Raw genomic sequence first — 17,255 nt, forward strand, 5'->3', positions numbered from 1 at the left:
TGTTCCATCCAAAAAATGAAATAAAGATCACATTTCTCAGAAATGTTGGTACCTGTCTACTAAACTTCATGGTTCAACATACCAGAAGACCATAATTCTAATATTACATTAACATAACATAACCATCTTCATCTTCCTTTCAGTACTGAAATAATTTTATACTGAATACAGATTACGAATACTCATAAATGTGGAAGTTTAAAAAGGAATGCAGAATATTTTCCTTCATAGGTATATCAAAATAATAGTAACTAAGAAGTTTTTTGGTGCTTCAAGTGAAGTCCATCTTGTATATGTGAATGAAACTGCCAATTATTCTTTGTGTGTATAAACATGTCACTGTTTGTCCTTACTGTTAAAATAATCTGTACATACATGTTAACTGGAAATACCTAATATTATTATGGTGAAGCAGACATTGTTCCTGATTAGTTGTAGACAGTATTGTGGCACAATGTTGGTTGGACACTAGCAGAAAAACACACATTAAAAAATTTGTGTTTCTTATTATTTGAATAAAATGAAATTGCCCCTGAAAATAAAAAGTGAAAATTCAGTATGTGGCCAAGGACACATAAACTGATAGAGCATCAAAAATAGTGCTATGAATCCTGAAACAGTGATAGTTGAATAATGTTATATTCATTGTCCAGCTTTAGTTGTGCTACAGTGCATCATAACATAATTGTAAGATCCACAACAAAATGGCAGCTGTGAAGGCAACAGAGAAGGTGTATAGCTTTAACATTTTTTGAGAGAATGGTGTGTTCAGTACAGTGAAACTAACCTATGGTTACATTCCCTCATTGCTTTCTTTTCGTCTGGAACAAAATAATACCAATAACCTTTCATTACATCTTCACAGACCTACAGTCTTCTCTATCTCAAAAAGGTTGGCATGAATTTGTTTCTATTGCTTGTAATAACATAATTAAAGAGTATCCTATAGAGTTTAAATTTAATGCACGAATTAATGGAAATTTTAATTAGAATTTTGAATACATTCATTGAATCCTGTTTGTGCAGAGAATCAAGTCTCTTGTTACTGGACTAGAATAGGATAATTCAAATGCAAACTTGCAGTACAACCTCAACCTTTTAATATTTACTTAAGTAACTAAGAGAATTCATTAACATGCACTTTAGAACTAGCCAATGTTGTCACAAGAATTGTACCTCCATTTATTTTAATATTTTTTGTAAGCTTTCGTTCAGGATATTTTTTTCTGAGGAAATTTATTATACTTAATATTTAAATAGCAGCCTACATTATTATTCATGTTCTGCACATGGGTGTTGGCAGGGAAGAGCCAGCTTGTTGAAAAGTGATAATTTAAAAACTAAAATTATTTTTAAATGTGGCACTATCTTTATTATAATACAGAGCCCCACACTATGGTGATTTATAGAAATATCCTTAAACATCATAAACTTAAGATTATAAGCCTGATTGCCCCTTCCTTGAAAAAAATCATGTTGGCACACATTATTAATGTGCTAACACTAGTTCCCATGTAAGCCCCCACAACGTAAATCAGTGTACAGTGGTCTTAATCTCTGTGCCAGTTTTTCAGCAGCTGTTTAAGCTACAGAATTTAATCAGATATCTAATTTATATTTTTATACAGTTTCTTTTACATTAACTTTTCAGATTTTTTTTTGTGAATTCTTTTCCGCTCTATCGGTCATCTTCAGATTGTGGTTCTTGTAATAATATATTTTATTTTAGATATTTTATTCTTTCATTCTCCTTACCTTATATTGAAGAACTGAAAATTACAAAAAATGATCAGCCAAGATGCCCGAAGGCTCAGGAAATACAAGGAAGTCAATTTACCAAGTCAGCAGAATGTTTTTATATGTGTCTTATCACTGCATATAGTGTACGTTGCTTTTATCCATTCAGTACAATTGCCAGAGTTGAATTCTGGAATTGGACAAAAGTTAAGAGAAAAAGTACTGTTGAAATCTTTAAATCATAACAACAGATAAAGAGCTTTGTTAAATAACATTTGATGAAAGTTTCCATATTCAAAATATATTTATTTTCAATTTGCTATTCATGTTGTGCAGAGAGGTCTGTAGTGCATTGCGGCGTTTTGATGTAAATAACAGTGAGAAAATGTGTGTAGCATAGTATGTAACTGATCATCGCATATATATCAGAAAGTTCCCAGTAAGTAAAGTAAAGCAAAGCTATCCCTGTAACAGGCTGTGAAGGTCCATAGGGTTGTGAGACATTGAGGGTCCCACATTATCTAGACAATCGGCTCAAAGATGGCGGTAAGGTTGTCAGCCTTACGTGCTGGCCGCGTTTTACTCCCCAGGAAAATTATTTAATTAATTCCTGGTTCTCATTTCTGTTAGAGGCTGAGTTGACCCCAGGGCCATAGTGCGGCTGGAAGGATTAGGTCAATTGAAAAAAATCCAGTGACCCCATCGTGACTTGAACCCGTGACCTTCCGGCTTGTAGCATAGTGCCTCAACCAACTACACTACCGCATGCCCCGAAAGTTCCAAGACTGGGTAGAAAAAAATGCTGGCTTAAATTACTCAATTTTGGCTGCCATCTCCTTCAAAATATTCTCCTTGGGAACATATACAGCGGTCCCATCTTTTTTTCCATGCTTTAAAAGTTCCATGGAAGTCTTTTTCTTAATGCTGTCGAGTACCACTTGCGATTCCCATTGGATGTCAGACACTCTTTCAAAATGTCATCCCTTCAATTTCATTTTCAATTTGGGAAACAAAGCAAAATCACAAGGGCCTAAATCCAACGAGTAGGGAGGATGGGGGACTATAACCATGTTGTCACAAACTCTGTGTTTTTCAGGGACGTGTGGGCAGGCATGTTGTCATGCTGAAGGAGCCAGTTATGGTTGCACCAAAGTTCCGGGCTTTTTTGTTGCACATCTTCTCTCAAGCATCTCAAAATGTCACAGTAAAAGTCAGAGTTGTCCATAATGTTACGAAAAACAAATTCACAAAGAACAATCCCCTTTACATAGAAAAAAACAGTGAGCATGCTCTTTGTCAAACTCCGAACATGCCGCACCTTTTTTGCTCTTGGTGATTTTGGGCTCTTCCACTGCAACTATTGTTGCTACATTTTTGGATCATAATCGTAAATCCAACTTTTTTCACCCATTATGAACCTAGAGATGAAAGTTGGGTCCTTGTTAGCCTTCTCTCATAGCTCAAGACACATGTTTATGTGCCACTGCTTTTGATCGTTTGTTGAGATCCGGGGAACAAACTTGGCGGCACTGCGGCCCATGTTCAAATTTTCTCCTGGCAAACTCCATAACTGAACCAAACGGTGCCTGTGAGCTCATGGATTGTTCAGCAACAATCTTTGTCGATGAGTTCTCGAATTGTTTAAAAACTTTCTGTCGTTTTGCTGATTCTCGGTTGCCCTGAACACTCATCATCTTCAATTGACACTCGATCAGCGTTGAAACGTGAATGTCAGTCAAAAACCGCTGTTCAGCTTAAACAATGCTCTCCAAAAGCCTTATGAAGCATTTCAGGGCTTTCGATAGTGGATTTAACGAGTTTCATGCAAAACTTGATGCAGGCAAATTGCTTGATTTTGCCATCCATTGCAGACAAAACAAACACGAAGTCAAAAAAGCACTTGAGTAAAAACAATGCATGTTCTCAACGCTGTGTCACATGGCACACTGATGAAATAGGCTGCAGAAGTGTGTTCTTGGCCTCCACTCCCATCTTCTTTCACCAAGGCAGTTACTAGAATAACAGTCCAGGAACTTTCTGATAGTATAAAAACATCAGAATATGTTGCATAATTTGTTGGCAGTGTTTCTATGAACCTGAAAGTATTTTCAGATAATTTCTTTGTTATCTTAACATATTTATGATTATTCATCTCATACTTGTGAAGTTTTTCAAAGAATTAAATTCACCGTATTCATCATCATGAATGAATGACATAAACCTGTGTGTACACAAAATCATTGCTTCTGTAATGAATGCAGCTACATCTATACTGGTAAATTTATAAATTATTTATATATTATCACTGCTTGTTTAACATCAAATTTTCAAAAACAAATTTCAAACTGCCTTTATCTCAGAGCTTAAGCATTTAAGATATTAATTTTTATAGCCATAAAAGTACTTTATGAAATTTAGTTGATAACACTTGATAAAATGTAACATTCTTCTATTTGGTGGCAGTATTAATCACAGAAATCTACTCTGATTTACTTAAAACAAAGCCCTTTTTTCTGCTATAAATAGTTCAGGCAGTTTAGATTTTAACTCTATGACTCCCAGGCTCCGTTATAGAAGTGCCTGCTAGAAACGTCAAGTTTACTTGGGGGTAAATGGAGTTACATAGAAAAACTCGCATTACCTCCCAAAGGGACCATTAAATGCCCACAGATATAGATAATTTGAAAGCCTGTTCTTGTCTCTTAACATCAGCATGACACAATTTGTGCAGTCTATTGATGGATATGCTCTACTAACTGATTTAACAATGAAACGATCTCTTCAGCTGTGAGACTTGTAATGCAAGAACCCAACAGTGATCAAATTGGCTCATGACTAGCAAAAGGTTGATTGATTATGTGAAATGCACAGATATTTATCTTCATAGAATGACTGCATTGTGGAGTGGTTCACATGTAAATTTTGTATCTCAAAATTTGTAGTAGTAGAAACCATGACAGATTTACATGTCTTGTAGTAGGAGAAACCATGACAGATTTGCATGTCACAGTAGACATTTATAATTTAAAATACTCTTCTGAGCCCAAAGAATTTTGACTGCTAGGTGGATATACTGTCATATTATTGGGCTAAGATATGTATATTTTCTGTGAGTAGACTCAAGAAGCCTATTTTTTGCGTGGCATTCTGTATTTTAATAAGACAAACTTAGAGAGTTAAACTGATGTTAGATTACATGTGTTTGAAGAATAGATATGAAGAATATTGAAAACTTTAATTACATAAGTAATATATTACTTCAGCTATCAAGGTTAATGTCTTTGGATTCTCATGAACTGATCACACAGGGGGTGGTGAGTTAAAGGTGAATCTGTTATTGGAAGAAACAGAGGAGTGAGATGTTACCAAGTAGGGAATTACCATAAGAAGAGATGATGAAAAATTACTGCCAAATCGCCACAACATTTTTCACCTCTATTCATTAACCATATGGTTACATTCTGGTAGATAGCACCCTACACCTCTGTTTTGTTCATTCATGGCTTGATCTGTGCCTGCCAACAGATGACAACTGCAGTGTTTGCTAAAATGTTGGAAAATATCCAACACAGTGTAATCCTGAAAGCTGAAGTTATACATTAAATAAATAGTGCTTATTGGAGCTAACAACACCAAAATCCCAAAATTATATACTGCCACCACAGAGAATTTTAAATGAAAATACAAAGGAATTTTTATGAGGGATTTTTACTTCGCATACACTACAAAATGCCTTAGTTTTTATCATTGGGTTTATTTAATGAGCTCCACAGAATAGATACCCCTTCCCTTAACTTGAAAGTAAACTGAACAAGTTTCCAAAATGTTTCTTGTGCTTTCACCTATATGATGGACAGCATCTGTAGAAAATGCTTCCATGATAGCAAGCAAATTGCTTTGTCAATGGCACTCTTAGACTTTTAGTCTGGAAACGATAAATCCTGGCCAGAACACAGGCTATTCTGACAGGTTTCTGTGGTTTTACCGAGTCCCTCCAGGCACATACCAGGCTAGTACCTTGATCAAGTCACAACTGTGTCTTTTCACATCCTTTTTAGTTCAGTATTGACTGACCACCCTACATTTTGATGCTGCATAGTCTGAGATACTGACACTGTCATAAATTATAAATAAATAAGCTTCCATGACAATACTAAATGACAGTCATAAACCTTTTGAATGTCATATTTATAATACATTGGCTATATCTTCTTTCAGTATTAGTAAAACTGTTACTTAAAAAAATCAGAGCTTTATGTAGTCTAGTTAATGAATTTTTATAACATTATTCTGAGCTTTTCAATTCATAATATGGACATTATTTTGAAGAAAAACATTATGAGGATGTTTCGTTATACATGAGAACATTATAAATGGGTTGTACTGCATAGAGCCTATCCTAACATGCAGCAATGATAATAATTGGTGTAGATACCTGTTCTATACGTTCATATGTACAGTAATGCATGGTACATATCCTATTCTGTAATATTTATAGATTACAAGAGATAGATTTTGTCAGCTATGTATGTAGCTATTACAGTTGTTTTTGGGAGGAACTTAATGTTGTGTCCTAGTGCAGATTGATAATATCATTTAATAAAGTAACGTCTATTTTGTAATGCATTGAATTTCAAATGAGTAGGTTCTTGCTGTATGCCTGTCAAATGTGTCTTCTTCCATCATTCCCCAATAAAGCTGCTTCTTCTCTTAAACATTGCATTTCCATGGATTCAGGCTTCTTGCAGCAGTAATTATGAAGAGTACTAAATTCTGTGTTGTGACACTGTGAACTCTGAAAGTAGTTCACCAATATTTAAGAGGGACGTACTGCTTCCATCTTAAGGTTCAAAGAGTAAGACAAGCAAGTAGCCAGCAGAACTCTTCTTGTGACTTGCTTCTTGCTGGTTTTTTGTTTCACGTATTTTTTTAACATAAACATGGAGGCAGTATTATGTAAATATGTCCATGGATCACAACAACTTTATACTTTCAATGAATAACTGATAGAATACCCCACTGCCACCTAAAAAAGTAAAAAAGAAAAAATCTACCCCACCCCTCTCCCTTGCTATCTTATACACTACTCCTTACTCTACCTAGTGCAAACCTCACTTCATTCTCAGTGACATAACCAGATACAACATGGTAACATCAGAACACACTAAAACATGTAAGATTTCAGGTTTTCATGGAAGTGACTATCAAGAAAGCTGTCTTCTGGGATGTGGCGCCGTGTAGAAATTGTGTTAACCGACGTTTCGGAGGAACGTATCGCTTCCATCTTCAGGGTAGAAGACAAGAAGAAATCCATGAGCAAACCAGCTAGAGCAGGTGCAGCAGTCTATAGAAGACAAGAAGATGGAGATGATACATTTCTCCGAAACGTCGGTTAACACAATTTCTACACGGCGCCACATCCCAGAAGACGGCTTTCTTCAAACTAAAACATGTCTGAAAAAAAAACAAGAAACAGCACCATAAACAAACTCCACTACACTAGAAACTTGCTAACAAAGGACAGCAAATAAGAACATGACCACTGAGCCTACCATAGAATGCCAAAAAGAATAAAACACCCAAGCAGGATGACACTTGCACATCAGCACCAATGGCATATACCTGCATAACATCAGTAGCTACATAAAAGGACCAAAATTCGAAACATCCCATTGCATCCATTAAAACACACAAGCAACCATTGATGCTAACATACACTCAGGCAACACCCATGTCCCTATAAGGACAGAAGTGTGAAACATGTTACCCCCCCCCCCACTACTACACTTCTCCCATAAAAGGCCCTTATACATAATTAGACAATATTTTAGCAACACAAAGAATAATAATAATTTTAGACAAGTTTTACTAATATTTGACAAGTATTTTGGTATATTTAAACATCATAATCTTATGTAAAAACTTTCTATGTGACAGACTATTAGCGATGGATCCAATTGCATCACACAGGTTAGTGATAAATGTAGATACATTTTGTTGTCTACATACACCTCATGATGGTTGTAAAGGACAATTATGTAACATAAAATATTTTAATAACTTAAACTGATTTATCAACAATTTGATTCTGTTAGTTATTTCTGAAAATGTAAAGTTGTTACGATTGACGGACATATTTACATATTAGTGACCCACGCAACAGGATGCCAAACATGTGACTGAAGATGGAGGCAGTGTTTTCCTCTGAGATGTTGGTGAACTCATACTGAACTAAATAATGGTGGTACTCTTCATGCATAATTTTATTTCATTCAGACTTGTCAGAAACCTGGTACTACAGTTGCCTGGCTTGAAAGTGCCGCACTTTCCACATGCATCCTTTGCAGTTTCGCATACCTCCATTCTGTTTCTGATTGTAACACAGAAGTCAGCATAACGATGTATTAGTTTAACTGTGTCAAAAATGTTGGTCCAGGCAATGAAATGAACACCTTAAATAAGTTGGGAGCCAGGTTAGCACAGCTGGTAAACAGGAGGCTGTGGACTGGACAGCGAAGTAATCGGTTATATTTCCTGCAGGAGCAAAAATATTTCCCTCCTCCACAACATCAAGACTGACTTTTGGTTCGCCCAGCCTTCTGTTCACTGGCAACCAAGGAGGTAAAGTGGTGGAAGCATACAGCTTCATTTAGTGCCAAGGTTAAGAATGTGGAGCTTTACCTACACTCTCCCTACATCTTCATGGAATTGTGCTTAATTAATTCAGCCTGGGAACAGCTTTATCTTTATTTTCACCCAAATGGTAGTGGAAGCTGAATGAACATATTATTGTGAGTTCAGTCATCTAAAGACACTCCTGTAAATGTAGCATGCATTGCGGAAGAAGCAGTTTGCCTGTAGTGGGATATGTGTACTTAACTCATTTGTGACCTTGCCATACTCACAAAACTCCTTCAACAAGAAACGTGCATTGACTTCTTCTCTGCTCTCTAACCTGCAAGACTGCTACCTTTGCTTATGTGTCTGGCTTATTGGGTCATATGTAGGTAATAGAACACACTTTCATTTCAATTGTGTTGTTGTGTATACCAAGTCTTGAACATTGTAAGTTTAACCATTTGAGGTCATTTCAGTAACTTGAAGTTTAAAACATTTTAGGTTCTCACAACAATGACTATGAACAGTACTATCTCTGATGATGCCATGTAGTCTTGTAGCTGTGCATTGATGTTTTAAAGGAACATAAGCCCCATCTTCAGAGTTGTAGAATAAGCCAAGTTAACAGAGTTTTGTTACTTGCTTTGTACTGGTTGCTTGGTTCACTCTTCGACCCAGAAGATGGGGGCATATGTTCCTCCAAATCATCAATGAACTTCTACAAGACTACATAGTGTCAGACGATTTTGCTCTTCATGTGATATTTCTGAATACAAATTAACACAGATGAATGGTGTACTGGAACTCTTTGTGTCTGTGTTCTTCACTTACACTGGCTTACCCTTTACTGCCCAGCCTTTAGTTGTTCTTTAATAAGAATTTTTTTTTATTGCTAGTGGGGTGGGACTAAGACCCTTGTACTGCGGCCACTTATGGCCTGCTGTACCAGCACCAGATGATAGCTGAGGGTGATTGTGAAGTAATTGGTGGAATGAAGATTGGCAGGGGAAACCGAAGTATGTGGAGAAAACCTGCCCCAGCGCTACTTTGTCTACCACAAATCCCACTTGACCAGACCTGGGATCGAACCCGGTCCGCCATGGTGGGAAGCCAGCGACTAACTGCTTGAGCTATGGTGCGGCCAATCTTTAATAAGTAAATAATGTAAGCCTTATATGAAGGTCACGTCTATTCATCTGTCTGTCTGTGTGTTGAATACCTAGTATCAGTGCCTAAACAGCTGGGTAGGTTCTTTCACATTGGGAGGTTTTTATTGTTGTCATTTCAGCCATCTTGATACATAATAAAGCCACATATGGACTTTGTCATGCCTCCTATACACCATTTAATAGATTTGTTGAAATTCAGAATGAGCGATATTTGCATTTGCATTTGCATGCTCTTAGTTTGGTTTTCAAAGATTTCTTCTACCTTCTGGGATATAAGTTACCTGCCTCAGCATGGTTTCTTGCTTGACTTACTCATCGACTCGGGCCGCGCCATAGCTCAAGTGGTTAGTTGCTGGCTTCCCACTGCGGCGGCCCTGGTTCGTTCCCAGGCCTGGTCAAGTGAGATTTGTGGTGGACAAAGTGGTGCTGGGATGGGTTTTCTCTGAGTATTTTGGTTTCCCCTGCCAATCTTCATTCCACCAAATTCTCCATCATCATAATCACCCAAGGCAGGCTACAATAGGCCAATAAGTGGCCGCCAAGCCAAGTGGACACAGTTGGACTCCATCCCCCACTAAGTGAATTAAAAGAAAAATCACTCATCGACTCTGAAGATGTAGGTGGTATGTTCCTCCAAAATATCAGTTGACTTTCAGTCAACTGCTCAGTGTTATATGTATTACAGAAGATATAACTCTTCATAACCACTGCTGTGAGAACCTCAAATCCTGTTTCTTGGATTCCAGTTTCATTTAAATTGTATTTATATTTTGGAGATACTTGCAACACCGTGTAAGAGACTGTATATTATTGTATGGTTTACATGTTCAGATATTAATTTTTGAAGTATCTCGTAGCTTTGGTTAAGATAAAAAAGTGACATATTCAAAATAAATAAGTTGCTCATTTTGGTGTAGATGTTTGTGCACTTCATGGCCACAAATTATGTTTTATATTACATGATAAGAGAGTGTTACGACTTCTTGACAGGGAGTGAAAGCCACAAAATAGATTGCGCACACCCATGCCAAAAATTTAGGTTTAATGGGTCTTTAGGGTGGGTGTAGTCCTTAAACAATAGTTCCAGGCAATCCAGCACTCTGTTTCAAGTTGGAAAAAGTGGGTATAAATCATGACATGAACGCACACTAAGATTCTCCGTCTTCATTAGTATTTCAGATCACTATGAAGTCTTCCTCTTATTTCATCTTCAATCACTCTGTACTCATCTGCCCTAATCTGTACTCAGTCTTCACAATTCACTAAGGACAGGCTCCATTCTCATCCTTGTACTCTCAACTGCTGAACCCTCCTGGACTCCTCAGGCTTACTGCTTGCTTGTTGTACTCCTCCAGCTTACCACTATACTCCGGCCACATACTACTCAGCTTAGGAATCCTGCTCATTTATATAGACGCGACACAGACCTACAGAAAATACGTCACATCATTGCTGTCCAGCCAGTCCATTGGCACTCTGGCTGGACCTACAGAAAACACATCACATGATTTCTGAGCACTGTTGTGTGTGACATTGCGCATGTGCAAGCTGCACAGACACAAAGAAAACACTGCTGCTGTATTGTTGGCCATGTGTGTTGCAGGTGTTGGTTTAGCGATGGATTTATGTGTCACAATATCAAGAGGAATGAGGTGGATGAGACGAGGAAGAAACAAGGACAGCATACAGAATTTTAGATCTAAAATTTCACATGAAAATACCTGTGAGAAATTTAAGCATTGGCTGGAGTGTAAAATTAAAACATATGTTACAAGAATAGAGGATATATCCAAATTATGTAATATTTGAGGTTTTCACGGTGGTGACTACAAAGAATGCTGTCTTCTGGGATGTGACGCTGCGTGCAGCCACCTGCACACCTACCCTGAAGATGGAGGCGATACGTTCCTCCGAAACATTTGTTTACCCTAGTTCTGCAGGGTGCCACATCCCAGAAAATGGTATTCTTCGTTTCCAAATTAGATCACACTTTTGAACAACCTTATGTCTAAGCAAAGTGCATTGTGTATTGTGCCTGAAACATTTTTTAGATTGGATTTGAAGTTCTCCTAATGGTGACTGTCTTCTGGGATGTAATTCCATGTTGTCTGGTAGAAATTGACTGATGTTTTGGTGAAGCATACTGCCTCTGTCTTCAGAACTGAAGAGTAAGCTAAGTAAGAAGCCAGCAAGAAGCAGCCTCTGCTTGCCATTCAGTTCTCATAAACATAAGTGGACTTCTGCGGGACCCAGAATACAGTAATCTTCCTCTCTGAGGTTGCATCATCATCATCATCATCATCATCGGATACTTTTCTAGATTATTATGCTGTGAATAGAAATTTGCTGGATTCTATTTTCAGCACATGTAGGAATTAAAAATTGTCATACCAGAAGTCTTGCAAACAGAAAGGACTTTTCTTCTGTAAGGTTGCCTTTCAAGGTATGATATACTCTCAGATATATTTTAGACAGGGCATAATAAACATGTAGTACTGAATTTTGCACTTTCCCAAATGTTCTGTGTGATGACCTCATGTAATGCAGACAGTGTCCTATCTGTCCCATCTTAGTTGCAGCAACAGCTGCGATAATCCTCGCTTGGAGTTCATCAAGGGCATTGACGTTCTTGATCCCAGATGTAGCCCCACAGAAAGAAGTCTGTGGTAAAATTAGATATCTGAGGGAGCCAGGCAAGGGGCCCTGGTTGACCAATGCATTCATCGAGGAAGGTCTGTGTTGCACTTTTGTTGTACTGACATATGGGTTTTGTGTTCCTGAGGTACTGTGCTTCATCTCTTAAGTCATAGGTCATAGCTTTTCAGTAGGTCATAATGATCTTCCTGTTCAAAAGTGCGGCCTAATAGAATAATCCTGTATTTGGTTGTTACTTTGTGGCTCTGAAATGAAGTAAGAAATTGTATGTGTAATTTGCTGTTCCCTCTGTATGCTATCTGTTGTGTTAGTGTTCTGTAAGCACATTTTATATGTATTCGTATGAATGTTGTGTATATACTGTCAGTGTTGTGATCTGATTGGTGTGTCAAGCCTTATGAAATGTGCTGTAACGATTCTTTTTCATAGTTTTCATCTTGGAGGAGCTCACAGGTATGGCCAACTCACTTCAAATGAAACATTTCAATATTTTTTTTTTCACTCTGGGAAAAATGTGCAAAAAATATTTTCCAATATTTACTCACAAAACATAATTGGACCTCCCTGGAAATTTGACTGACTGAATCTGATGCTCGGTCTGTTGTCAAAGAGACAGGTTCCTTTAAACATACTTCCAATAACATATAACTATTTAAAGACAAAATTATTTTAGTCTAATATGAATTTGGCATAATATGAAGTGGGATGTATATTTTCCTCATGAACTTCTTAGATAGATTTTCAAAGTGGGAAGAGTAGTTCCAATTTAGCTAAAACAGGGAACAAAATTTTGATCATAAAATGCACCCTTGGGCAAGATTTAGCTCCTTTCATCCTACATTCATGATATGATACTTTAACACTCACCTTTTGAATCAAAACATATTTTTTGTTTGACAACAGATGAGCAAACAGAGCTGATTATATGTGGCATTCCAACTACAAATATTACAGTAGAAATATATGAACCAGCGTGGAAAATGTTAAGGCGACTACTAAATGCCCCAGTAAGAAAAAGAGGATTGAAATATTGATATCACAGTAACTTTAGGATTATTTTATGTCAATCAGTAAATGTGTTTTGCCTTGTGTGTGAATATATGTGAAAGTCATCTGCTGGACATGACACAAAATACTCAGGGAGTGGTTAGCACTGCTGCTATCCAACAGGTTGGTCTAAAGGTAACACACTAAACTTGTGCACAGTTCAAATTTCAGTCGGGACACCAGATATCCTGACCAAGGTTTTGCTTAGTCTTGATGCTGATAGTGTCCTTACATAACCTACAAGAAAGCACTCCTTCATATACAGGAGGTCTTCAGTACAAATCCAATCCCAGACACCATCTATCATGACTGACTTTCTTCATGGTTCTCCTTGGTACCTGCAGGGGTATGTACAGGAGAATGCCTTAAAATAGGCTATGACCAATACCATACACATCTTTCTATTATTCACTAATCACCCATTTGGTGCTACATAATCTAAAATACTGAAAGCATCATTAAATAAACCAGATATGCATCAGATAAATACAAGAAGATTACTGCCTTCTGAGATGTGACATCAAGTAGTATAGTATATTGGTATGTGTCTAGCAGAATGTACAGCATCTCATGCCAGGTGGCAGTAGTCTTCCATAACCTTTGTCGTTAGTGCCACTAATCTCGCATAAATATACAGATAATACTATGTCATACCAGAAATTTTCAACCATAAGCATTTAATGGGAAAAGAACCAAGAGTTATATCTTCTGGGATATAACACCATGCAGTCTGTTAAAGTCAGCCGATGTTTCTGAGGAATGTGTAGCCTCCATCTTCAGGGTCAAATAAGCTGGGCAAGAAACCAGTGTGAAAGCAGATGGCTATGCTCTCAGTTACATAAGGAAAGTTGGTCCAAGGCTTGGATAAGAACAAGCAAGTGGTCTTGTAAAGTGAATGGGAACCTCTGACCCTTAAGAAGAATACATTTATAGATGGAAGTAAACAGTTTTATTAGATATTTGTCCTTTATGTCTGGGTTCCATTCCAGTCAAAGGCAAGAGGTTTTGCTGGTCTTCACAGTGTTCAGATTAGTTCTGGGGCCACCCAACCTCCTGTCCTAGTGTTTACCATGAGTAAAGTAGCCAGGGCGTGGAGCTGAGTACTTACCTCCATTTAGTATCGAGGTTACAAATGCATGGAGCTATACCTCCACTTCCCATATATCTTCATGGAATGGTAATTAAATAGGTACAAGGACAATTTCACTTTTACTTTGTGTCTTTACTATGTTTACCTTCTTGGCTACCTTTTGCATCTCTTTGCACATATGCCCTTTCATTGCACCTATTGATTCAGTTGTGGCCCTCACTTCTTTCTTCCCTTCTCTACATCCAAGATGGAGGCAACAGTTTCCTCCAAAATGTTGGTAACTCTCAAACAGACTGTACTGTGTTCCGTGAAGGAGGTTGACACAGCAAGTAATTCTCCAAACCAATATTCACGTTGTTTGAATCTCAGCCAGGACCTTTGGTTACCCTGAATGAAGTTTTAAGTAGTGTTCCAAAGCCACTCCAGACAAACGTTAGGATAATGTGTTGACCAGGCCACAAACACTTCTTCCAGATCCTTTTAAATACATCATTCATCTGTCATCCTACCATTTTATTTTGTGTAGTCCAGGTACTGATGGTGTCATAAAATAATCCACAAAAAATACATGGCATGACATTCCAGAAGATAATAATCTTGTAGTGATAATGTATGGCCACTGATTTTCAGGGTTCACTGAGTAGAGTCTTAGGACTGAAACTCCGCCAAGACTCGCACTCATCCAGGCAAGAGAGGGAACGAGATAATCGAGATCGGGACTCACAGACCAGCAGCAGCAGCAACTACTATGTTGCCTCGCCTTCTTCCTCATCAGAAAACAGTTCATCAGTTGTTAATTTCAGCTGCCGATCCTCACCGCCACCCTATCATGGGCGGGGATCATCACCCTCAAGAGTTGGGGATCACTGCCGACATCCTCCATCGAGGGTGAAGAAGAGACACCACCACCGGCGCGTCAAGTCCATAGGTGACATAGATGCAGTCACTATCACACCTGTCTAACTGGGCCTACAGGCTAGCCATAGTAGGAGCCTAAGCTGGGAATTATATGGTCATGTTTTCATGCCTGCACATTTTAAAATTTTATCAAATGGGTTGATGGTGGCCACTACTTAAAAGAGTACACTGCCCTGGTGCTAACAAAAGCTTGCACAATCCCAGTCATTAAAATATTTAACATTTTCTTCAACAGATGTTATTCATTTTCTACAGAACCCTAATGGATTACAGTATTTACTTTCAGGAATCACGGTATTTATTTAGGATTTGAGGTTCTGACACCAGTGGTTATGAAGAGTACTGTCTTCTGGGATATAGTGCCATGTTGTTCATTGAAATTCAACCGGCATTTCAGAGGAACATGCTGCCTCCATCTACAGGGCTTTCCTCAGTAACAGTGGGTAAATAATTACCAGACTTCATGGCATCACATCCCAGAAGACAGTAGACTTCATAATCACTGTCATGTGAATCTCAAATTTTACTTCTTTGCAATTAGTAACATAGAATTTCCAGACTCTCTGACAAATACTGTTGGTGTCATAATTCTTAAAACAGTTTGATTTAAGTTGTTACATAAGATGTTCATATTTCCAATTACTTGTCATAAAATGAGCAGAAGAACAGCATAAATTAATATTAATTCAACAAAAATCAAAATAAACGGGGTTTGTGAAGTGTGCCATCTATAAAATCGTGCTGCCTCAGGCGTCTGCTTGATTAGCCTATACTGTCACACAGCCTGTCTTTTGGGGCAGTGTGAAATATCAGAAATACTAACCCATATTCCTTTGTCTTAAAAATGGAAACAATTTTCATTTCACTCCAATTTACTCTGGAGCTGATGATCATATAATTCCTGCAGGTCATTGTAAGTTCTAAGAACTTTTTTCTCCATACAGAGAGTCTGGGCAAGATTTGCTGTATTTAATACTGATAAGTGTATCAGTGTGAAGTAAAGTGCATAATTCTTTTGTCAGTAAATAGAGTGAATGAAGCTTAGAGCAGCAATGACTGAACAAGTTTACTATTCTCCAGTGAAAAGAAGGCTAGGCACCACATGTACTGTGCAGGCAGGAAGATATCAGTATGATTGTTGGATGACCCTCCAACTCTTACCATTTCTGTTGGTACACTAATGCTCATAAAAGGACAACAGAGAATCAAGGATGACCATTTCTACTTACCACTCTTTGTTGGAGGACAGTATTTTTCTTCAGTAGGTATGAAAGTTTTCCTTCTGTACTACCTGTAAATCTTGTCCATTCTTTCATTCTTTTGGAGTAAGCTGTGTTTATTGTTATGGCAATTTCTCTGTTCACCATTTGTAATAAATAAATGTACCTTATATATTTGCATGCATGAGTGTGCAATGAGGAACTGGTTTTGCTATTTTATGTACTGAAAAGGACCAGAATATCTTAATATTTGTGTTATTATTACTATTATTATTATTCTCATTATTAATACTACCAAGAGTCGTGTAACTGTTAACAGTGATTTATTCAAAATGTCAGCTGTTGTTAACCAGATTCTACAAGTAATCCAATTTGTGTGTCACCTCAAGTATTCATTTGATGTTCATATTCATGTCAGTGTTTCATATAACAGGAAATTCTCTCTGTGAAAGAAAATACTCTATATTTATTGGAATTCTAATATGGTAACACAGTAAAGTAAGTAAAGCTATCCTTGTACCAGGATGTGAAGGCCCATAGAGTTGTGAGACGTTGAGGGTCCCACACTATCTAGACAATCGGCTCAAAGATGGTGGTAAGGTTGTCAGCCTTACGCGCTGGCTGCACTTTACTGCCCAGGAAAATTATTTAATTAATTCCTGGTACTCATTTCTGTTAGAGGCTGAGTAAACCCCAGGGCCTAGTGTGGCTGGAAGGATTAGGTCAATATGGTAACACAGAGGTTCTCATTTATATACCATAGATAAGGATTTCATGTCACTGCTTCAGAACAACAGTTGT

At 37.6% G+C, this 17,255-nt stretch overlaps 1 protein-coding gene across 2 annotated transcripts in view; it reads left to right on the forward strand.

The window, feature by feature from the left end:
• Positions 1-16,997, forward strand: part of LOC111875021 (platelet binding protein GspB) — a 187,115-nt gene extending 170,118 nt beyond the window's left edge. Inside the window, exons 18-19 of one of the 2 annotated variants that reach the window (XM_033755689.1) lie at positions 12,609-12,632; positions 14,947-16,997. In XM_033755689.1, coding sequence (XP_033611580.1) covers positions 12,609-12,632; positions 14,947-15,279 — 357 coding nt within the window. In that variant the 3' untranslated portion in view covers positions 15,280-16,997. The remainder of the gene's footprint in view (positions 1-12,608; positions 12,633-14,946) is intronic. The other variant, XM_033755691.1, reaches the window with a different exon arrangement.
• Positions 16,998-17,255: the final 258 nt, after the last annotated feature.

The sequence above is a fragment of the Cryptotermes secundus genome, unplaced genomic scaffold, assembly GCF_002891405.2.
Source record: "Cryptotermes secundus unplaced genomic scaffold, Csec_1.0 scaffold1228, whole genome shotgun sequence".
Lineage (NCBI taxonomy): Eukaryota > Metazoa > Arthropoda > Insecta > Blattodea > Kalotermitidae > Cryptotermes > Cryptotermes secundus.